The sequence below is a fragment of the Brachycentrus maculatus genome, unplaced genomic scaffold (genome assembly GCF_059751285.1).
Source record: "Brachycentrus maculatus isolate JH-2025_06_01 unplaced genomic scaffold, ASM5975128v1 h1tg000534l, whole genome shotgun sequence".
NCBI lineage: Eukaryota > Metazoa > Arthropoda > Insecta > Trichoptera > Brachycentridae > Brachycentrus > Brachycentrus maculatus.
Genome location: NW_028281280.1, coordinates 335,001 through 361,543, shown reverse-complemented (window position 1 = coordinate 361,543; position 26,543 = coordinate 335,001). Strand labels below are relative to the sequence as shown.

The window sequence follows — 26,543 nt, the reverse complement described above, 5'->3', positions numbered from 1 at the left end:
TATTTATTTTTCTAAATATACTAAATATTTTTCAAATGGAGAAGAAACATTCAGGTTTTACCTAAAAAGATTTGTTGCACAGTAAAAAGTTCAATAAGTGGCTTGATTTTTAATACGTTTCATTATATTTTTAAACTTTAATAAAGATCTCCTGAAAAATCAAGTTGTTTGATATTATATATCGTGGTCGTACAGAAGAGAGTGACCAGCTACCGAAACGTAAAATGTTCAGGAGGGCCATTTAAGTCACTATTGCTTTGCAACAAAATAAAAACCAATGCAGTTAGTCATTTTTAACAAGTCAATATATTATACTTACAAGATTAAAAATCTTTGGGATGTTTTCAGGGCAATATAAAGCTAGTAAGATATCAAATAGTCAATGATCACGTTTTTGTAAAACAATGCATTTGGTCACTTTCTCCTGTATGACTACGATATGTATGACGTTGTTGAAAGGAGTGAGCGATATATATACCTAATCGTGTTCACAAATTTGAGCTTACTTCAATATACCTTCTCCCAGGAGATTAATCTGACTAGCTAGCGACGCATATAAACCGAATCTCATTCAAAATTCACACTCACTTCAAGATTGCCACCATCCATGGGAACTCGCCGAATTCGGCCTCGTTATCCTTGTCGCCCGTGATGCGGAAGCCGATGCCGTCTGGGTTGCGCACGCCGCAGCCGGCCGGGCGCGCGTCGGGCGCAGGCGCGGGCGTGATGGGGACCTCCACGGTCTGCGGAGGCAGGCAACACACGTCCATGTAGCTCTCACAAGGCCCGTTGCCAGCCCTAGAATTTTATCAATTCAATTTCAATTTCAATTTATTAAAAAAAAAAAAAAAAAAAAATATATATATATATATATATATATATATATATATATATATAAATTACAAACAAAATATGTAAGGCGTATATACATCAACCTTTCCAAGAGTACAATAATTGATGTCCGACATTCTCTGGGGAGTGAGTTTTTTTAAATTAAATATGTATTTTTTTAAAATAAAATCTTTGTATCATGAAATTATGTAATCTCTAGGTTTTATTTTATGACAAAGTTAAATACAAATATCCACAGATGTCATTAATGTACAAATTACATCGTACCAACTGACAGATAGACTTTGACGTTCATTAAAACGTTGATACTCCTTTGAGGAAAATTTGCACCAACGTTCATTTATGTCCACACTCCCGGGAAGGTTAAAAAGTAAGCTAGAAGACTCTTGTTAAAGATGTAGAAGAATCCCTTATGGGAATACCCCCTCAGGCACATGGAACAGGTATTGTTCGGCATATCTTCCTAGAAAGCTAAACTGGCAAAACGGAGTCCTGGTTCCAACCCTGATGTATATATGTAGATCTCGGTGTGAAATAGTAGTGAATGAGATAATTATGGAACATGAAGACGGTTTCCTATATTTGGGAAGTATGTTTTCTAGGGATGGAAAGGAGAGTGCATGCTGGGAACAGATAAAATGGTGCACTAAAGTAAAACCAAATAAAAAATCTATCAGAGAAAGATAAACTGTGAGTACACAACAAAGTCTTGGTTCCATCCCTTAGGTATGGATATGATGAATAGAGTTGTCAAAAGAAGGATGCAAGTAGACTGAAAGCAGTCAGTATGCCATCTCTCAGTGCGGCAAGACCATGTATGGTAGATGTTCCAATGGTGATATAAGGAAAGGGTGCAAGGCTGAGATGACCACTATCCAGCAAACTAAGGAAGGCGGATTGGGATGGTTTGGGAAGGATGAGAGTAGACTGGATGCAGTCGGGATGCCATCTCCCAGTGCGGCAAGACCATGTATGGTAGATGTTCCAATGGTGATATAAGGAAAGGGTGCAAGGCTGAGATGAGCACTATCCAGCAAACTAAGGAAGGCGGCTTGGGATGGTTTGGGAAGGATGAGAGTAGACTGGATGCAGTCGGGATGCCATCTCTCAGTGCGGCAAGACCATGTATGGTAGATGTTCCAATGGTGATATAAGGAAAGGGTGCAAGGCTGAGATGAGCACTATCCAGCAAACTAAGGAAGGCGGCTTGGGATGGTTTGGGTAGGATGAGATGCAGTCGGGATGCCATCACTCAGTGCGGCAAGACCATGTATGGTAGATGTTCCAATGGTGATATAAGGAAAGGGTGCAAGGCTGAGATGACCACTATCCAGCAAACTAAGGAAGGCAGATTGGGATAGTTTGGGCATGTGGAACCAATGATTGAAAGAAAGAACAGCAAAACAAATTTATGAGGCGAACGTAGATGGAAATAGGAGCAGAGGAAGACTTGTCCCAATCGGGTGATTAAATAAACAAATCACTCACTAATTACACTTTTAGGATGATGAAAATCTAATGTAAGAACTCTGTTACTTTGTGCAATTATTTGTGATAAATCTCTCAAAAACAAAACAAAACAAAATCAGTGTAATTTGAAGGTAAAACACTGAAAGTGTACTGCGAGCTAGATGACCTGACCTTGTCGTTGTGTTGACAATAATTGCTGACCTGTGAATCAATTAAAAATCAATTTACACACACACACACACACACACACATATATATATATATATATATATATATTTATATATATATATATATATATATATATATATATATATATATATATATATATATATATATATATATATATATATATATATATATATATATATATATATATATATATATATATATATATATATATATCCCACTATGAATAATTAACATATACTTGACAAACTTACATTTAAGGCGTACATATTAAAAAATAAGTAAAAAGACTCGCTAAAGATGCAGAAGAATCCCTTATGGGAATACCCCCTCAGGCACATGGAACAGGTATTGTTCAGCACATCTTCCTACAGGCATAACCATCGGCAGGTTGCTCCTGTATATAGGAATGGGAAACTATCTATGCCCACGCTGTCCTTAGCTAACTATCGGGAACATACAGACCGATGCTCCGGATAGTTTCAGGATTATCCATCATACCGGGCAACAATGGATAGAAATGCCTCATCAAATACATATTCCTTCTAGTCTCAGAACTGTTGTAGCCGAGCATACTCTGGTGAAACTCAAGTAGAGTCAAGCTTAATACCGTAATTTCTCATATTTTATAGCGTCTGCTACGTCACTGTTGCCAACTTGACGGCTTGAAAGGTCCACTGTCTGTTTGGGACCTGCCCGAGTCACTATACTAGTGATACTCTATGTTACTGAGTGTCCTACAAATGCGCTGTGCATACCTGATGTCTATAATGTTGACTCCGTCTGATATGACGGAATTGTTGGCGTTGCAGAGGTAGTACTGGACACACACGCCATCTTGGCCTTGTTCAGTCTTGCACTTTTCCAAGGGAGCTACAAAAAACATCAATAAATCAATAATACACATGGCTCACTCCTTTCAACAACGTCATATATAAAAAAAACTTGTTCCCATTGCGCGGCTTCACATGTTAGCCAATGCTTTTGAAAGTGTAGATTTATTTAATATATCGTTATCCACCTTGAAGTGTGTACTTTCTCAGCATTTCTTCTCCATGTTATAATGGATAAATGTAAACGTTGTGTTTCACTCTCTCTCGCTGCTCGCTGATGGTGTGTGAAGGAGACGTGTATTGACCAGTGCTTACTATTTGTTATTTTATTATTATTTTATGTTATAAGACTTTTTGTTTCTCTATTAGTGTATTCATTAGTGTATTTTTATATTAGATACTGTATATATCGCTCACTCCTTTCAAGAACGTAATAAATAAAAAAAACTTGATTTTTCAGGAGATCGTTTTTAAAGTTTAAAAATATAATGTAATGTATTACAAATAAATATCAAGCCACTTTTTGAACTTTTTACTGTGCAACAGAACTTTTTAGGAAAACCTTATTGTTTTTGGAATGTTTTTTTCTCCATTCGAAAAATATTTAGTATTCTTACTTATATCCCTTATCCGCACCCGATGGTGCATAGGGCACTGCATCGAATTGACGCAATGTTATGTTGATCATTACTTACATGAAGGCAAGGTGATCACTCTTGCGCTTCAGGAACCAGTCCAGGGTAATATTAAATGAATATTACAGTGTAAAAACACTAATATTTATTTTCAACCCCCCCTGGGAATCGAACCCGGGACCTCCAGCCGGTAGCTAAACACGCTGACCATTACACCACGGAAGCGAACAACGTATTGGTATTTAGATTATTTAAAAATAAACAAAATAAATATTATAATTAAACAGTACCTTTTCTTCAAAATGCAAAAGCAACACTTTCCGCCCTGTAGCGGGTAAATATTAAGTTAAAAATATGCCGCTTTTGCTGGATATCAAAACGATTCAAGGAGTCTGTGAAAATTTGTTTATTTATTTATTTAATTGAAAACATATTACATACATAAGTCATACATATAATATTCTCGATGAGTAATTTCCATTTCTCATTTTGGGACATGGGATTAAGGTTAACAAGACTGGAACACAAATAATAAAAAAGAATTTTTTTTAAATAACCAAAACAAATACTAATACCTAATAACTAATAATGTCCGCCTCCGTAGTGTAATGGTCAGCACGCTCGGCTACCGTTCTGGAGGATCCGGGTTCGATTCCCAGGGGGGGTTAAATAAATATAAGTGATTTTTTCACTGTAATATTTATTCAATATTACCCTGGACTGGTACCTGAAGCGGAGGGCTGATCACCTTTCCTTCATGTTTAAACGATCAAGATAACACTGCGTTTATATGACGCAGTGCCCTATGCACCATTGGGGTGCGGATAAGGGTTTTATTATTATTATAATATTTATTCAATATTACCCTGGACTGGTACCTGAAGCGGAGGGCTGATCACCTTTCCTTCATGTTTAAACGATCAATATAACACTGCGTTTATATGACGCAGTGCCCTATGCACCATTGGGTACACAAGGGTTTATTATTATTTCTTTTAGCACATGAACGCTAGCTTCTTACTTTTTTTAACTTTTCATCTTTTTATGTTTTTAAGTATTTAATTTTATTTAAAAAAAAAATTGTTTTCTGAGAATTTTTTTGTATTTTATATTAAGTTTTTTGTTATTTCGTATTGACTAATTCTACTTAGAAACCTATACCCTTATACCCTGTACTATGACTAAATTATATTGTATACCCACACACAGGCCATGCCTTTGTGGGATTTTTTTTGTATTAATTTTTATTCTTATTAATTTTTTTTGTATTTGAATTTATGCTATGTAATGCAAAAGAATTTAAAATTAAAAATTAAAAAAAAACACAAAATATTATGAACTGGACAAAATATATGTAAGCTGGTTAAAAAATACGTTTTCAGGCGTTTCCCAGTGTGCAAAATAATCCCGCATTCCCGGAGCTAATACTGAAGCATCTAGGCTTCCTGGCAGACCTGTTGCACTCTTGGGATGTCAAAAAAAGTGTTGTGAATAATTGTCGGGTAATATATCCAAAATAAAACAAGGTTTGTTGGATTGAATTCTACATTTATTTATGTATATGTTAAAACGTGACGCGTTTCCTCTTGTTAAGACATTATCAAACACTGTTTGAGTACATTGAGTATTTGATAATGTTTTTATAAAACGCGTCATGTATTAATTAACATACACATAATTAACATATACATAAATAAATGAAGAATTCAATACTTTTTCATATTTTTTATGTTATTAAGTTTTTAATTTTATTAAAATGAAAAAAAATTGTGTTCTGAGACTCGAGTTTTTTTTGTATTTTATATTAACACTATTATATTATACTATTATATTATATTATTCAAGTTCTACTTATAATACCTATACCCTTATTACCCGTATTAATTTTTATTCTTTATTAATATTTTTTGTATTTGAATTTATGCTATGTAATGCAAAAGAATTTAAAATAAAGAAAAAAAAATCCAATAAACCTTATTTTTTGACATCTCATCAAAGATGAAGAAGAATATAGAAGTCTGGGCATTTACGGGGTTGACGACCGTCATAGGCTGGTTTAAGTGATGTAAAAAAATAATGTGAAAAAAACTCCTGTAATCGGAGATAATCCAGATTTTGTGAACAAGCATTTGGACACACTCAAAATGATGTCAATAAACCTTGTTTAATTTTGGATTTGTCCACCTCCGTAGCGCAGTGGTCAGCGCGTTCGACTACCGTACTGGAGGTCCCGGGTTCGATTCCCAGGAGGGTCAAAATAAATATGGCCGATTTTCACTCTCATATTTATTTAATATCACCCTGGACTGGTACAAGAAGCGCAGGGCTGATCACCTTGCCTTTATGCAATTTACGATCAAGATAACACTGCGTCGCTACAATGCAGTGCCCTATGCACCATTGGGTGCGGATAAGGGTTAGAAGAAAAAGAATTTTGGATATATTACCCAACAATTCAATATGGAATTCTACCGACTGTCTGCAGTTACAATAAATATGCTGTAAATAAGTTTGAACTCACCGGGGTCCACGCCGGTGTCGCCCACGTTGGCGGGGCCCGCCCCGGGGGCCGGGTTGGTGTTCCCGGGGGGCTTCAGGTTGCCGGGGGTGAGGTCGGGCGCCGCCGTGGGGATGTCGAAGACCCCGGCGATCAGGGAGTCCAGGTCCCCCTGCGCCAGGCAGACGCCCGCCAGGGAGATGACTAGCAGGGCTCGGAGCATTCTGGAAGGCCGGATGAATTATTAGCCAGTGAGTTGGCAAAACATTCACAGTGATACGAGTAAACATAGCAAATGATTGCTGTATTGTGAAGACAATGGTATGAGTTGACAAATCATTCAGTGTTTCACTTAAACACAGTAAATTGGTACATTGTGAAGACAATGATATGAGATAATAAATCATTCACGAAGTTTCAAGTTAACACAGCAGATTTTTGCAGGGATCGAAGTTATCAATACGTTTGCAGTGTTCGAAGTTTAAGAATCGTTTGCAGTGTTTGAAGTTAATAAATCGCTTGGAATATTTAAAGTTAGCAACTCATTTGCAGGATTCAAAGATTAAGAATCGTTTGCAGGATTTGAAGTCTATGAATCGTCTGCAGAGTTTGAAGTTAAAAAATCGTTTGCAGAATTTGAAGTTAGAAAATCGTTTGCAGAGTTTCAGGTTAGAAAATCGTTTGCAGGGTTCAAAGTTTAAGAATCGTTTGCAGGATTTGAAGTCTATGAATCGTCTGCAGAGTTTGAAGTTAGAAAATCGTTTGCAGAGTTTGAAGTTAAAAAATCGTTTGCAGAGTTTCAGGTTAGAAAATCGTTTGCAGGGTTCAAAGATTAAGAATCGTTTGCAAGATTTGAAGTCGGAAAATCGTTTGCAGAGTTTGAAGTCAGAAAATCGTTTGCAGAGTTTGAAGTTAGAAAATTGTTTGCAGAGTTTCAGGTTAGAAAATCGTTTGCAGGGTTCAAAGTTTAAGAATCGTTTGCAAGATTTGAAGTCGGAAAATCGTTTGCAGAGTTTGAAGTTAGAAAATCGTTTGCAGAGTTTCAGGTTAGAAAATCGTTTGCAGGGTTCAAAGTTTAAGAATCGTTTGCAAGATTTGAAGTCGGAAAATCGTTTGCAGAGTTTGAAGTTAGAAAATCGTTTGCAGAGTTTCAGGTTAGAAAATCGTTTGCAGGGTTCAAAGTTTAAGAATCGTTTGCAGGATTTGAAGTCTATGAATCGTCTGCAGAGTTTGAAGTTAAAAAAATCGTTTGCAGAGTTTGATGTTAGAAAATCGTTTGCAGAGTTTGAAGTTAGAAAATCGTTTGCAGAGTTTGAAGTAAGCAAATCGTTGCAGGTTTCCATTAAATTACAACATACACATAAACAGAATATATATTTTTTTGACATATTTGATATTCAGAATCATTGTACATATAATTATCTCAGCGTGTGACACGTATGGCCTTTTTATCTGACTTTTTGCTATAAACATTTACTTAAAAATGATGGAACAGTATGACGGATAAAAATAAAAACATCAAGTCGTAACTACATAATTTTATATTTGTTTATACGGAGAAGGGAATACAGATATCTGGGCATTTACAGGTCTTACGACCGCCAATTGGCTGGTTTAGTTATCATTTAAATCACAAAATTTTGACGCACTTAATAATTGTGAATAAAAAAACGGTCTTTATGAGTCACTTTGGGCTCAATGTTTGGTACATTCAAAATACTTCGAATAAAAAAATGGTATAAGAGTCACTTTGGGCACACTCAAAGTACTCTGAATAAAAAAACGGTCTATAAGAGTCACTTTGGGCACAAGATTTGGGCACACTCAAAGTATTGTGAATTGAATAAAAAAACCGGACAATAAGAGTCGCTTTCAACAAACTTAAAGTATTTAAAAAAGGTTAATTAGAGTCATAGATGATTCGGACACACTCAAAGTTTTGTTAATAATAAATAATAATTATTAATATATTTGGCATTGTCTGGTTTAAGTGATCACTTTACGCACTGTTAATCATTCACTTTTCTACGCACGATTGACGACCACACTACTTTAATTTTCGGAAGCTGTATAAATGCTACTTCAAACCCTCATTCTCATATGGTGCATAGGGCACTGCATCATATAAACACAGTGTTAATCTGTTCGTTAAAGCATGAAGGAAAGGTGACCAGCCTTCCGCAAAATGCCACAATTGGTGTATTTTTCTAATAACTTTGCCTGTGACATCTTTGGGTGAAATTAGTAAGTTACCAGAGGCCTTCATGAAATATATGTAATATCCCCGAATTATTTTTACATACCGGGAGAATGCTGAATACAACATTTTAAATTTTATTAAACCTGTTTGTACTGGTTATTTTATTGACAATATTTGTAAAGGTCATTGACAGGTCATAAGCCCTGTAGGTACTCGAATTTCTTCGTCTGTGTTGAGTTTTTTAAATGGGCAATTTTGGTGTGTGTGACCGGAGGTTTGGTCGCATTTAAAACATTGTGAATCTCTGGTAGCTTTTTGCATAACTTAGCATAACGTCAACCAGTTAAACCGGTTGGGAGAATACCGGCTGATGTGATCTGTTTACATATATATATATATATATATATATATATATATATATATATATATATATATATATATATATATATATATATATATATATATATATATATATATATATATATATATATATATATATATATATATATATATATATATATATATATATATATATATATATATATAACGTGGTAATATTTTCCTTTTGAAAATTAAGTGTAAATAATATGTAAAGTGGGTGTATAATAATAAAATAAACAATGTGTTGCTTTGTAATTAAAGAAACGACAATAAAAGTTTATTCTTAATTAATCTTTATAATAATTTTTATATCTATCTATCTATCTATCTATCTTATTCTGACAGTTAATAATATTATCGTAAGTCTTTTGTTTTCTCCTGAGCGACGCATGCGGCATCTGGTGGTTGAACTGTTTTATGTAGGTACTTTTTGTAAGTACTTAATAAAATGTATAGGTAGGTACCTAGTTATTTTATTACATCTCCCCCCTTGGGGATGAAAATTCATAGTAAAATTTTCACTCGTCCTCCGGATCATCTTCTTGTATAAGTTTAGTGATATAATAAAGTTTTTTTTTTTTTTCGTTCTTTTTTTTTTCTTTCTTTTTTTTTTTTTCTTGACCCTTTTAAAGTAGACACAGTTTTTTTTCAATCCATTTGTTTTTTTCTTTTGAATTCCTTCATTTTTATTCTGATCTCTTAAATTATCTTCTAATTTAACTAAATTTACAACTTTTAATTGTTCATCTGCATTTTCATTCGAGTTTAATACTGAATTCCTGCTTGGACAATCTACTTCTAAATTCTTCTTTCCTGGAGAATATTTTATTTTATCTTTCGTAGAAGTTTTTTCTACTTTATTTTTATTTTCATTTTTCAAGCACTGTTTCTGTGTTATTTGTATGTCTTTATTTTTATTCTGATCTTTTAAATTATCTTGTAATTTAACCAAATTTACAACTTTTAATTGTTCATCTGCATTTTCCTTCGATTCTAATACTGGATTCCTGCTCATACAATCTGCTTCGAAATTTTTCTTTTCTGGGGTATATTTTATTTTATATTTTGTAGAAATTTTTTCCACATTATTTTTATTTTCATTCTTCAAGCACTGTTTCTGTGTAATTTGTAAATCTTCATTTTTATTATTAATCTTATCATCCTCTTTTGTTTTAAACCAGCACGTTGCTTCAGAGTGATATCGAGTTCCCTTATTTAAATTTTCACAAATCTTACATGGACTTTTATCTTTAATTTTATCACTAGTTCTTAGATTTCCACGTCTTCTTTGATTATCTTCTAATCGTTTTCTTTGATCATCTTCTAATTTTTCTCTCTCACTCCGAACATATTGTAGTAATTGTTTTAATACATCTAATGTTTCATCATCCATTTCCAATTAACAAAATTGTCGTTTTATAACGTGGTAATATTTTCCTTTTGAAAATTAAGTGTAAATAATATGTAAAGTGGGTGTATAATAATAAAATAAACAATGTGTTGCTTTGTAATTAAAGAAACGACAATAAAAGTTTATTCTTAATTAATCTTTATAATAATTTTTATATCTATCTATCTATCTATCTATCTTATTCTGACAGTTAATAATATTATCGTAAGTCTTTTGTTTTCTCCTGAGCGACGCATGCGGCATCTGGTGGTTGAACTGTTTTATGTAGGTACTTTTTGTAAGTACTTAATAAAATGTATAGGTAGGTACCTAGTTATTTTATTACATATATATATATATATATATATATATATATATATATATATATATATATATATATATATATATATATATATATATATATATATATACATATAAATATACAGTGGGTGCCCAAATTATTAGGGACACTTCGAATTTCCTGTAATATTATGATTAAATGAATTTAATAGGCAATAATTTGACAATGTTACCAATATATAAATAATTCCATCGTTTCTGTGACGTCATTCATTACCAACTTACGAAAACAACGTTTTTACGAAGGTGAATTTACCAAAAGAAAATTATGAATAAAAATATAGATTATTTCGGCTGTTATAAACACAAAACGAGCCGTACACAATCCTTTATAGATTGAGTGTGTTAAATTAGGTATTCCTCCCGATTGATATTGTAGAAAGGACATAGACTGTATGGCGTTTACCAATATTAAAATAACTCCATCGTTTCTGTGACGTCATTCATTGCCAACTTACGAAACAACGTTTTTACGAAGGCAAATTTTGCAAAAGAAAATGATGAATGAAAATATTGGTTATATCGGGTGTTATAAACACTTCACGAGTCTAATACAATCCTTTATAGGTTGAGTATGTTAAATTACATATTCCTCCCGAGTGATATTGTAGAAAGGACATTGTCAATATGGCATTGTAAGGACGTTGACGATTCGACACAGAAGACGATTTCGACAGGATATAGCGAGGACAACACGCGATATGACTCTAAATTAAACCTTCCTAGCCCAAACTGTCTACAAAATACACTTGTTCCAAAAAGGGGTATTTTATGACCCTAGTTATGTTAATTGAAATAAAAAATAAACTAAAAACATATACAACATTTTGAGTGTGTCCAAATACTTGTTCACAAATCTGGATTATCTCCAATTACAGGAGTCATTTTCATATTATATGTATTTCTTACGTTTAAGTCACTGTTTCTTACGCTAAAGTCACCGTTTTTTTACACTACAATCGTATTTCTTACGCTTAAGTCTCTGTTTCTTACGCTACAATCGTATTTCAATTAATAAAAAATAAATAAAACCCTTCTCCACACCCCAATGGTGCATAGGGCACTGCGTCATATAAACACAGTGTTATCTTGATCGTTTACACATGAAGGAAAGGTGATCAGCCCTCCGCTTCAGGGTAATATTGAATAAATGTTTCGATGAAAAATTCAGTAATATTTATTTGACCCCCCCTGGGAATCGAGCCCGGGACCTCCAGAACGGTAGCCGAGCGTGCTGACCATTACACTACGGAGGCGGACATCTCCAATAATCTCCAATTACAAGAGTAAATTTTCATTCTTGGGTAATATATCCAAAATTAAACAAGGTTTATTGGATTGAATTCTACATTTTTTTATGTATATCGTAGTCATACAGGAGAAAGTAACCAAGTGCATTTTTTAAAAAACCTGATCATTGACTATTTGATATCTTACTAGCTTAATATTGCCCTGAAAAAATCCCAAAGGATTTTAAACTTGTAAGTATAATATATTGACTTGGTAAAAATGACTAACTGCATTCATGTGTATTTTGCTGCCAAGCAAAAGTGACTTAAATGGCCCTCCTGAACATTTTACCTTTTGTTAGTTGGTCAATTTCTCCTGTACGACTGCGATATGTTAATACGTGACGCGTTTCGTCTTCTTAAGACATTATCAAACACTATATTAACATATACGTAACATATACATAAATAAATGTAGAATTCAATCCAATAAACCTTGTTTAATTTTGGATATATTACCCAACGATTCATTATGGAATTCTACCAACTGTCTGCAGCTACAATAAATAAGATAATTTTAACATTATTTATGCTCAATAAAAAGCTTCTTTATATCTCACCAATAGATGTCTCTAGTGAAGTTCTAGTGATTCAAGAACAATGTTTCTGAATTGGTTCATATATATATATATATATATATATATATATATATATATATATATATATATATATATATATATATATATATATATATATATATATATATATATATATATATATATATATATATATATATATATATATATATATATATATATATATATATATATATATATATATATATATATATATATATATATTTATATATATATATATATAGGACTTCCAAGAATTTGAGTAGTGTGGTTGTCAATAATGTGTAGAATTGGTGAACGTTACACGTGTGTAAAGTGATAACTTAAACCAGTCTATGACGGTCGTCAGCCGCGTAAATACCCAGACTTCCATATTCTTCTTCATCTTTGATGAGATGTCAAAAAATAATACAAAAACATATCATTTTACCGCAATGGCATTGCCATCTGTTGAACCTAACGCTACCACATGCAATACTGACTGCAGCTCATGGCGGACAGCGAGCTTCTAGACGTCGTTGTTTTTTTTAAATTCTTAGTATTTTTTCTATAAGTATAATAAAATTATACACGCCACAAATGCGAGCTTTACATTTGATTTATTTTCCTGTTTCCTTATTTATGTTCTGGAGGTCCCGGGTTCGATTCCCAGGTCAAATAAATATAAGTGATTTTTTCACTCCAATATTTATTCAATATTACCCTGGACTGGTGCCTGAAGCGGAGAGCTGATCACCTTTCCTTCGTGTGCTAACGATCAAGATAACACTGTGTATATGTGATGCAGTGCCCTATGCACCATTGAGGCATCTATCTATATATATATATATATATATATATATATATATATATATATATATATATATATATATATATATATATATATATATATATATATATATATATATATATATATATATATATATATATATATATATATATATATATATATATATATATATATATATATAAATACCCAGAACTATGTATAGTATCACCTTTCCTTCATGTATTTAACGACCAAGGCAACACCGCTTCTACATATACGGTTCAGTACCCTATGCACCACTGCTTACAGAAATGAGTCAAAAGACGACGTCATCAGAATCCCAGAATTCAAAACTGCATCCCGAATTTGCGAATAGACCCTGTAGCTTCACGCCAACGGGCCGCCATCTTTGAAATGATATTTTACAGAAAAAACTCGAAGGAAAACATAAAAAAAACACCAAACCTGTTATCTACTCGACCTCTTGGTATGTTCTGTCACGGATTTAAATAAACAGTTATATGAATACACAATATTGGTGCCATTCCTGTACGTTTAAATCATATATTTCCATATTCTTCTTCATCTATGTTGAGATGTAAAAACAAAGAAAAAACTAAATGAAGAATTTTATCATTTCAATATTATAATAATAATATAATAAAACCCTTATCCGCACCCCAATGGTGCATAGGGCACTGTGTCTTATAAACGCAGTGTTATCATGATCGTTTTATTTATCAAGGAAAGGTGATCAGCCCTCCGCTTCAGGTACCAGTCCATGGTAATATTGAATAAATATTACAGTGAAAAAATCACTTATATTTATTTTTACCCCCCTTGGGAATCGAACCCGGGACCTCCAGAATGGTAGCCGAGCGTGCTGACCATTACACTACGGAGGCGGACAAAATTTCATATTTTTCTACACCTAAATCATTTTGATATAGGTGTAGAAAAATATGAACGTCTGGGCAAATTCTTGACTTTAGCAAACAGTTCATCTCACCAATAGATGTCTCTAGTGAAGTTCTGGTGATTCAAGAACAATGTTTCAAAATTGGTTCATATATCGCTCACTCCTATCAACAATGTCATATATAAAAAAACTTGATTTTTCAGGAGATCGTTTTTCAAGTTAAAACATATAATACAATGTATTAAAAATAAATATCAAGCCATTTATTGAACTTTTTACTGTGCAACAGATCTTTTTAGGTAAAACTTGAATATTTTATCTCCATTTGAAAAATATTTAGTACATTTAAAAGAATAATTAAACAATACCTTATCTTCAAAATGCAAAAACAAACCTTTCTGCCCTGTAGCGGGTAAATATTAAGTTAAAAATATGCCGCTTTTGCTGGGATATAGTACATTTTCTGAGCATTCCGAAAACACGCACAACTGAAAATTGATGATTTTTTATTATGACGTTCTTGAAAGGAGTGAGCGATATATGTAAGGTGGCTGGCTGGAGAGCTATGTTGCTGCTAGGTAGGTCAAATTATTAGTTTTATTAATTACAGTAAAACCTCGATATAACGGACCAATTGCAGGAAGGGGGTATCAGTTAACGCCAAAAGTCTAATATAAAAAAAAGAGTTTCTGCTAAATAAAAAGCTTCATTACATCTCACCAATAGATGTCTCTAGTGAAGTTCTAGTGATTCAAGAACATTGTTTCAAAATTGGTTCATATATATATAAATATAGAACTTCCGAGAATTTGAGTAGTGTGGTTGTCAATAATGGGTAGAATTGCTGAAAATTACACGTGTATAAAGTGATCACTTAAACCAGCCCATGACGGTCGTCAGCCCCGTAAATGCCCAGACTTCCATAATCTTCTTCATCTTTAATGAGATATGCAAAAATAATATTAAAATATTTATACATATATATATATATATATATATATATATATATATATATATATATATATATATATATATATATATATATATATATATATATATATATATATATATATATATATATATATATATATATATATATATATATATATATATATATACACTTGATTTGTTACAATGTCAAAAATTGACCTAATTTGAAGTCATTAAAAGCCAACAGTTGGCAAATAATGACATTCGCTGTAATTGCGCGCGTTTCAATACAAAAATAATACATTTTGGGACCAGATAACAATGCGCTCGAAATCGAAATGGACTTTTAATTGTATTATTATTCAGAACCGGTTCGACAGAATGTCAATGCCTCATTCGGAGTGATCCAAAGACGACCCGAACCGTAATGGCCTCGCTCCGACCGGTCCTATCTCTACTTTTTGGTATTCTCTACAACCCTAATGCATTAAATAATATAATAATAATAAAACCCTTATCCGCACCCCAATGGTGCATAGGGCACTGCGTCATATAAACGCAGTGTTATCTTGATCGTTTACACATGAAAGAAAGGTGATCAGCCCTCCGCTTCAGGTACCAGTCCAGGGTAATATAGAATAAATATGACAGTGAAAAATCACTTTTATTTATTTTACCCCCCTTGGGAATCGAACCCGGGACCTCCAGAACGGTAGCTGAGCGTGCTGACCATCACACTACAGAGGCGAACAATGCATTAAAACAGTGGTTTTTTAAAGTAAACCTTTCCCTTCCGGCGCTAAAATAAAAACGCGCCTCCCGGTGTTGGGTAGTCACTGCACAAAAAAAAAATTAGCGATTTTAAATCGGAAAAATACGGACATTCATAGCTAGTCCCCTTAATCGATTATAAATAAAGTTAAAAATTATAATAATTTGGATTTATTTGCTGAAAACATTGAAAAACCATCTGACAACGCTCACGGTACAAGCATAGGTCCACTGTTGTCGGAAGCCCGAGAGCTACTGCCGCTAGCCAGAGAACATTGAGCTTTGAGCTCCTCACCCTTGCACAGTGCAAGTATGCAAGGGTGAGATGCGAATATAGTGTCGCGGTTCCCGCACACTCTTCACGCGCTGTTTATATATATAATACCTCCGATGTACCCGATAAATTGTGACTGTTATTAATATTATTTGTTTAAATGAATGCGTAAATATGTTATGGAGGAATACCTCAAATCTTAGCCTTGTATTTACTGTATTTATAGAGATATTATGGTTATTAGAAGCAATGTGTACTAGGCACACAACACCGGGGAGGGAGAGTTGACCTTGGTTTGATGGAACCCCAAGGGTTCGGTAGAGGTTTGTTGTTTTACCCGACTAGTTTTATGATATTACGAAAAATTATACGACGTACCATATATCGCTCACTCCTTTCAAGAACGACTTGAATAAAAAATCGTCAATTTTCAGTTGTGCATGTTTTCGGAATGCCCAGAAAATGTACTATATCCCAGCGAAAGAGGCATATTTTTAACTTAATATTTACCCGCTACAGGGCAGAAAGTGTTGTTTTTACATTTTGAAGAAAAGGTATTGTTTAATTATTTTTTTAAATATACTTAATGTTTTTCAAATGGAGAAAAACTTTTCAGGTTTTAGACCCGCATATGTTTCAATTTTGCTGTTATGACCTGTGCTCGGGAAATCCCGATATTTTGAAGGTTACAATGTTTGTAAATATTAATTTATCGGGATATTGGTACAGAAATTCCACATCTGATGGCTAATATGATCTTTTGGAAAAACCAGTATACACGTTCGAGATAAGATACTTGTGACCTTATATGAACTATATATATATTATACACACACACATATATATATATATATATATATATATATATATATATATATATATATATATATGTATATGTATATATATATATATATGTATAGATATATATGTATATATATATAAATATATATATATATATATATATATATATATATATATATATATATATATATATATATATATATATATATATATATATATATATATATATATATATATATATATATATATATATATATATATATATATATATATATATATATATATATATATATATATATATATATATTTATATATATGTATATATATGTCCGCCTCCGTAGTGTAATGGTCAGCACGCTCGGCTACCATTCTGGAGGTCCCGGGTTTGATTCCCAAGGAGGGTAAAATAAATATAAGTGATTTATTCACTGTAATAATTATTCAATACTACCATGGACTGGTACCTGAAGCGGAGGCCTGGTTTTTATTATATATATATATATATATATATATATATATATATATATATATATATATATATATATATATATATATATATATATATATATATATATATATATATATATATATATATATATATATATATATATATATATATATATATATATATATATATATATATATATATATATATATATATATATATATATATATATATATATATATATATATATATATATATATATATATATATATATATATTTTAGAAATGAGATATTTCTCTCACTATCCCAATATCGAATGACGACGTTTTTCATTAATATATATTTTTTAATTTTCTCTCATTATCATTTTCATATCATAACCCACACCTGTATAAGCGCCATTGAGGTAGTTTTTTTACGAAAATGGCGCTATATAAATCATCCAAAATTGATTTTATTTTTCTCCCGTCTGACAAGGATACATCGAGTCTAAAATCGGCGATGTCATGTAAAAAATACATGTTGAATGTCTCTGCGCCGGAAAACCGGTTTACCGTGTTAACCCTTGCCCGGATTATCGGCGTTTTGACGTGTAATAAATAACGTGACATTGCGATGTGCAAACATTGCAAATTCAATTGGTATTCAAGTACCGCATCGGCCGAAAATAGACGTCGCTGTCATTATTTTCGTTCGAATTTGGAACGAGGAACGAATTAAATCAAGGACGCTTCGTTTATTTTGAATTTTCGAATTCGATTTGACACATTGTTCTATTTTATCTATGGATTTATAAAGAAATGGGGTGGAATGTGTAACATTTTAAATTAGGTACCACATCAACCGAATAACGTTATAGGCTCGCTTCTTTCATTTTGAATTTTCGAATTCGATTAGACGCATTGTTCTATTTTATCTATGGATTTATAAAGAAACGGGGTGGAATGTGCAACATTTTAAATTAGGTACCACATCAACCGAATAACGTTATGGGCTCGCTTCTTTTATTTTGAATTTTCGAATTCGATTTGACGCATTGTTCTATATTATCTATGGATTTATATTCAAATTAAGGAAACGGGGTGAAATGTTCAACATTTTTGATATGCAATATATTTAGTGTGTCCAAATACTTGTTCATAAAAATGGAGTATCAACAATACAGTACTATCAACAATACAGACTACTAAAAGGCAGTAATGCTGTAAATAAATAAATAAATAAATAGTTAAGACATTAAAAAAATGGGATTTATTTTTTTCATATTTTTTTTAATGCAAAACATCACACACAAAAAAATAATATAAAAAAAATCTTCAGAAAAATTGTTCTTGAATCACTAGAACTTCACTAGAGACATCTATTGGTGTGATTCAATTTAGAAAAATTGGTACATATTCTTCTTCATCTTTGATGAGATGTCAAAAAATAATATGAAAAATAACTTCTATAATTCGAGATAATCCAGATTTGTGAACAAGTATTTGGACACACTCGATACGTTGTAAATAAATTAAATAGTGTAATTATATAATAATAAATAAAAAATCCCTTACCGCACCCCAATGGTGCATAGGGCACTGCTTCATATAAACGCAGTGTTATCTCGATCGATTACACACGAAGGAAAGGTGATCAGCCCTCCACTTCTTCAATATTGAATAAATATTAGAGTGAAAAAATCACTTATATTTATTAAGCCCCCCTGGGAATCGAACCCGGGACCTCCAGAACGGTAGGCGAGCATGCTGACCATTACACTACGGAGGCGGACAAAAATTGATAAGTGTAATTATTAAAAGCCAAAGTAAATAGAAAATCGTGTTTTCAAGCGTTTACGAGTTACGGGTTTGATCATTATATATAGAAGTTTCAAAATTTTGTGTAGTGTGGTTGTCAATAAGGGTAGAGTTGGTGAATGTTACACGTGTGTAAAGTGTGATCACTTAACAAAGCCTATAACGATCGTAAACCATTTTTTTTTAATTGAATGGAATAAAAACGACGCCTTCTTAGAATCATCAAATGTTTTTTACGTATTTTAAAGAATTCACATATTAAATACTTGAAAGTGGTCAGGAGTCGTAACAATCGGCGGGTATGTATGAGGAGATGCATGAACGTGGAAGAGGCGAAGAATGTTTGCAAGGACAGAGTGGTGTGGCGTTCTATTCTCTCTGCCTACCCCTGCGGGGAAGCGGCGTGATGGTTAGTTAGTTAGTTAGTCACACATTAAATATTAAAACATCCGACACTCGAATAAAAGTTTAACACACAGGCGCCGGTACCTGAATCAAAGGGCTGATCACCTTTCCATCATGTGTTAACGCTTAATGTAACACTCCGTTTATATGATGCAGTGCCCTATGCATCATCGGGGTGCGGATAAGGGTTTGAATGAAAAAATTAATGAAAATTAAATTCAACTGAATTTTAATAGAAGGTATTTTGTTCAGGCTTAAAAGCTTTGAATAACAGGGATTTTAGGGTAGTGTTTTTGCCTAGAATTTTCACTCATGAATTACATGAAATTATATAATAATAATAATAATAAAACCCTTATCCGCACCCCAATGGTGCATAGGGCACTGTGTTATATAAACGCAGTGTTATCTTGATCGTTTACACATGAAGGAAGGGTGATCAGCCCTCCCCTTCAGGTACCAGTCCAGGGTAATATTGAATAAATATTACAGTGAAAAATCACTTATATTTTTTTTACCTCCCTTGGGAATCGAACCCGGGACCTCCAGAACGGTAGCCGAGCGTGCTGACCATTACACTACGGAGGCGGAGGCTACATATATATATATATATATATATATATATATATATATATATATATATATATATATGTATATATATATATATGTAATATATATATGTATATATATATATATATATGTATATATATATATATATATATATATATATATATATATATATATATATATATATATATATATATATATATATATATATATATATATATGTATATATATATGTATATATATATATATATATTTACATATATATATATATATATATATATATATATATATATATATATATATATATATATATATATATATATATATATATATATATATATTTATATATATATATAAAAATAAATATACATCTTGTTTGCTTTGAATAATAAAATAAATTGGCCCGGTAGGAAATCTCATTTCTAAAATCTGTCCCGGCTACTGAAAATGTTGGCCACCCATGGTTTACACTTTAGATATTTTTATAAAACGAAAAACGTGCGTTCGCCTTCTTGAAATCACCAACGTTTTCAACGTATTTCTAGGAATTAACATCTTGCATATTAAAACATCCGACACTCGAATAAAAATTTTATGAACAGGCGCTTGCGCAAACGGGTTTGTGCAAAATAAAACCAATCACGATTGCGAACACATCCCAGGACTCATCGCTGCAGAGACGTCCTCGATCGGTACCTGTTTCCAGGGGCGTGCCTTCCATAGAGGCATAAAAGCAGTGCCTATCCCAGCTTTTTATTTTTAATATTTTTTTTACATTAAAAAAAAAAAGGAAAAAAAAGAAAAAAAAGTGTTTTTATCATTTCACAGCCCTTATTCACACCCCAATGGTGCATAGGGCACTGCATTATATAAACACAGTGTTATCTTGATCGTTAACACACGAAGGAAAGGTGATCAGCCCTCCACTTCAGGTACCAGTTCAGGGTAATATTAATAATACATATTAGAGTGAAAAAATCACTTATATTTATTTGACCTCCCCTGGGAATCGAGCCCGGGATCCCGAGAACGGTACCCGAGCGTGCTGACCATTACACTACGGAGGCATTATTAATAATAATTTTATTATTTATGCAAATATTTCAATTTCATAGTATTTCTGTGAGCCTAAGCGGCTCATTTATTAGAAATAGGTAGCAAATTGTGGTAGAGTGGGTTCCAACCGCGAAACTCCTCTGACTTAAAAGTCCGCGAAACTAACCACGGGACCACAACCCGACATTTATCCGAGTAACGTATGAAAACGCAACTAGCATAAAGTGGCCATATCGCTCACTCCTTTCAAGAACGTCATAAATCAAAAATCGTTAATTTTCAATAGTGCATGTTTTCGGAATTCCAGAAAATGGAATATTATTTAATATTCCATTTTATCCTTAATATTTACCCGCTACAGGGCAGAAAGTATTATTTTTGCATTTTGAAGAAAAGGTATTGTTTGATTATTCTTTTAAATATACTTAATATTTTTCAAATGGAGAAAAAACCTTCAGGTTTTACCTAAAAAGATCTGTTGCACAGTAAAAAGTTCAATAAGTGGCTTGATATTTACTTTTAATACATTGTGTTATATTTTTAAACTTTAAAAACGTTCTCCTGAAAAATCAAGTTTTTTTCGATTAATGACGTTCTTGAAAGGAGCGAGCGATATGTTCCGTTTTGAACGGGACCGTCCCGTTTTAGATAACCTGAAAAACATAATTTTTTCAAATTTATACTTTTAATTCCTCTCATTTTCTTTATCGACATATCTTTTCTTTTTATTAATACATAAAAACTATGAAAAAACGTGTTTTATTGAATATATATACTAATACATAAAAAACGGTAAATGTCCCGTTTTGAGTACAAAAATAAATGTTAACTTTAAACTAGTACCTAGCTTCAGCGCGCTCGGCTACCGTTCTGGAGGTCACGGGCTCGATTCCCAGGGGAGTCAAATAAATATAGGTGATTTTTTCAATGTAATACTTATTCAATATTACGCTGGACTGGTACCTGAAGCGGACGGCTGATCACCTTTCCTTCATGTTTTAACGATCAAGATAATAATAAATCCCTCACCGCACCCCAATGGTGCATAGGGCACTGCTTCATATAAACGCAGTGTTATCTCGATCGATTACACATGAAGGAAAGGTGATCAGCCCTCCACTTCAGGTACCAGTCCAGTGTAATATTGAATAAATATTAGAGTGAAAAAATCACTTATATTTATATTAAACCCCCCTGGGAATCGAACCCGGGACCTCCAGAACGGTAGGCGACCATGCTGAACATTACACGACGGAGGCGGACGATCAAGATTCAACACTGCGTTTATATGATGCAGTGCCCTATGCACCATTGGGATGCCGATAAGGGTTTTATTATATTATTATCAGGCATGTTGCCTTTGTTTTAAATTCCACGAAAAAACAGTTCATAGTCCATCTGTCTCAAAAACTTGTCAGTTCTTCTGTCACTCTTCTCTTCTTCAGGCCAACGCCTTTACGGGGCCATTATGGGGCTTGAAATTGTCAGGATAGTGAAATACTCCCATATATCGCTCACTATGATAACACTGCGTTTATATGATGCAGTGCCCTATGCACCATTCGGGAGCGGGTAAGGGTTTTAAAATAATGATAATAATAATAAATACAATTTCCATTTTAAAATAATCTAATTCATTCTCTGTGCACGCCATTGTCTACTTTTTATTACGTACTTTTCTTTTATGTACATCTTTACGCAATGTTTTACTTTAAAATTACACAAATTTTGTTTTGTTTTGTATTCGAGTGATTTATCTCAAATATTTGCGCAATTTCACAAGGTCATAGATCGCATTTAAAACAATAATGGATAAGTATCACGATGTGTGATTATGGGCTAGTAAATTAATATGAAAGATCACAAGACCATCGGTAGCATTCTTATTGAAATCTGTAGGGAACTAAGGGAGATATGAAGGTTTAAACTTTACATATTTTAATCAAACGAAAAACGTGCGTTCGCATACGTCATCAAATCGTCATCGTACGTTTTACGACGTCATATGGTTTATTGTCTACGGTTTATAGAGCTGTAATAGTAGTAGTGTGGATTGTTTGTTTACCACTACACTACCATTAGCGTTATACAAATATGAGGGGAGGGTGGACCATTGACATCAACAAATAGAGCCGCCAATAATTTAGCAATGTTACCAATATTAAAATAACTCCATCGTTTCTGCGACGTCATTCATTGCCAACTTACGAAAATGACGTTTTTTCGAAGGCGAATTTTCCAAATGAAAATGATGAATGAAAATATTGGTTATATCGGGTGTTATAAACACTTCACGAGTCTAATACAATCCTTTATAGGTTGAGTATGTTAAATTAAATATTCCTCCCTTCTGACAAAGATCCGTTGCATTTATAATTTACCTTGCTTATTATGTACAAGGTTTATAGATAATTTAGTGGATTTTTGTTTCTTCTAGCTAATTAAATTTGTTTTATTTGCATCTGTGTTGGGAACAGGAGGGATAATCTAGTGTGGGCCAATCAGGAACTTGTCAGCATTTGCTCATTGCTGGGAGGAAACCACGTTGCACTCCTCAGGAGAAGCCGCTCACAGAGACTGCTGACTGTCCTCAACAGTTCCGTTCCACTAGAAGAGGGTCCGACAGTGACTTCAGCGTAAGAAATAGAATTGTAACAGTGGCTTTAGCGTAAGAAACAGTGACTTCAGCGTAAGTAATACGATTGTAGCTTAAGAAACAGTGACTTGAGCGTAAGAAATACGATTATAGTGTAAGAAACAGTGACTTTAGCGCAAGAAACAGTGACTTAAGCGTAAGAAATACGATTGTAGTTTAAAAAACAGTGACTTCAGCGTAAGAAATACGATTGTAGCGTAAGAAACAGAGACTTCAGCGTAAACAGTGACTTCAGCGTAAGAAATACGATCGTAGCGTAAGAAACAGTGACTTGAGCGTAAGAAATAGTGACTTTTAAGTCACTGTTTCTTACGCTAAAGTTTACGTAAGAAATACGATTGTGGCGTAAGAAACAGAGACTTCAGCGTAAGAAATACGATTGTAGTGTAAAAAACGGTGACTTTAGCGTAAGAAACAGTGACTTAAACGTAAGAAATACGATTGTAGCGTAAGAAACGATGACTTAACGTAAGAAACAGTGACTTAAGCGTAAGAGACAGTAACTTTAACGTAAGAAACTGTGACTGCAGCTCAAGAAACTGCCATTGGGACGGCATCAAGCAGGCAAATAACGTAATATTGACTTACCTTGAATTCCTCTACTAGTTTCGACGAAGCGGTCAGACCAGTGAGATTTTACACTAAGTTTATATGTATATATATGTGTGTGCACATATGAAAGTCTCTCCGCACGACCGGCCCGCACTGCGCACTCCACAGATTGAGGCTCCAGCCAGTTTATTTGCTACAGAGAAGTGTCCACGGTACGTCACTGGTGTCATTGCAACCGGCGCATGTCAAACTGTGAAGCGAGTCCATCTGTCAGACGGTGTGTAGGTACCGTACTTGTAACAATAACTCGTATCTGGTAGGTTCTATGGTTTTTTGAACTACAGTCTGTTCACAGTAATTTTACCTCTAGTTTTTTTAATTATTTATTTGGCAGTATTAATAATTTGAAAAAAAATGGAGGAAAAAATGTGAACATTTTAAAAATTGATTTGTTTGTCAGTACACAAAATTAAAAAAAAACTACAGGTAAAATAACTGTGAACAGACTGAAGAGATGTTGTTCCTTCCAAATTTGTGTATTTATTATAAGAATTTATGTATTAAAATTATATTCATAAATGTATGTGAAAATAAAGAACAAAGAGACGCAGTTCATCGAATTTTATTTTGTTTATACAGGTGTATATATATATATATATATATATATATATATATATATATATATATATATATATATATATATATATATGTATATATATATATATATATATATATATATATATATATATATATATATATATATATATACATATATATATATATATATATATATATATATATATATATATATATATATATATACACAAACACACACACAGTTTGAGAAACTCTGTTTACCCAAGAAAATAAAAAGCTGATAAACCCAAATGTGACCTTAGAAGTATAATTACTAAAAAATACATAATTACACACCAGTAATTAGTGAACGCTTCCGTTCCCAATTCTATTACAATATTTCAATTCATTTTTTCATTATTTCAAATTTATTCGACAGACGCCGTGGCGTAGTTGGGTGGACGCTCGACTGCGAAACTCGTGTCGCGGGTTTGATTCCTGCCAATTGCAGAATAAATTCAAGAAAGATTTATATATTTAATTGGTCTGGGTGTTTGTGATGTATTTTTCACATATACCGGGTTTGATTGGGTTATTTGGACACACTCAAAATTTTGTAAATAAATATTACAGTGTAAAATCACTAATACTATACTCCTTACCTTTCAGTAAATCTTTTCGTTCAAAACCATATCGCTCACTCCTTTCAAGAACGTCATAAATCAAAAATCGTCAATTTTCAGTTGTCCATGTTTTCGGAATGCCCAGAAAATGTACTATATCCCAGCAAAAGAGGCATATTTTTAACTTAATATTTACCCGCTACAGGGCAGAAAGTTTTGTTTTTGCATTTTGAAGAAAATGTATTGTTTAATAATTTTTTTAAATATTATAAATATTTTTCAAATGGAGAAAAATCTTCAGGTTTTACCTAAAAAGATCTGTTGCACAGTAAAAAGTTTCATAAGTGGCTTGATATTTATTTTTAATACATTATATTATATTTTTAAACTTTAAAAACGCTCTCCTGAAAAATCAAGTTTTTTGATTTATGACGTTCTTGAAAGGAGTGAGCGATATATTTATTTCGAAGAAAAGGGTATTTTTTCAATACAAAAACGGTGTTTAAAGCAAATAAATTCAAATACGTAAAAATTGTTTTCTGCGTTTAAAAAAACAACATTTCTGCTAATGGCCTGTTATGCGTGTTGCCTGAACTTAGGCGCATGATCCATTTTCTCAAATTCGTTTTTGTATGAAATTATTTTGTATTTTGACTGCCATCTACCGACAATGGGATATATTACTAACTTTAGTTTGCACTCAATGGTGCACAGGGCACTGTATTACACTG

The 26,543-nt window shown here is 32.7% G+C and overlaps 1 protein-coding gene across 2 annotated transcripts in view; it reads right to left on the bottom strand.

Moving 5' to 3' along the window:
- Positions 1-24,784, bottom strand: part of LOC148301628 (phenoloxidase-activating factor 2-like) — a 222,954-nt gene extending 198,170 nt beyond the window's left edge. For both annotated transcript variants that reach the window (XR_015838767.1, XM_088272944.1), the window contains exons 1-4: positions 24,650-24,784; positions 6,498-6,697; positions 3,267-3,381; positions 589-798 (exon numbers count right to left, since the gene is read on the bottom strand). Coding sequence is in view for 1 of the 2 variants with exons in the window: in XM_088272944.1 (XP_088129070.1) it covers positions 589-798; positions 3,267-3,381; positions 6,498-6,696 (524 nt within the window). In the remaining variant the exon portion in view is untranslated. The remainder of the gene's footprint in view (positions 1-588; positions 799-3,266; positions 3,382-6,497; positions 6,698-24,649) is intronic.
- Between the last annotated feature and the right edge of the window lie 1,759 nt (positions 24,785-26,543).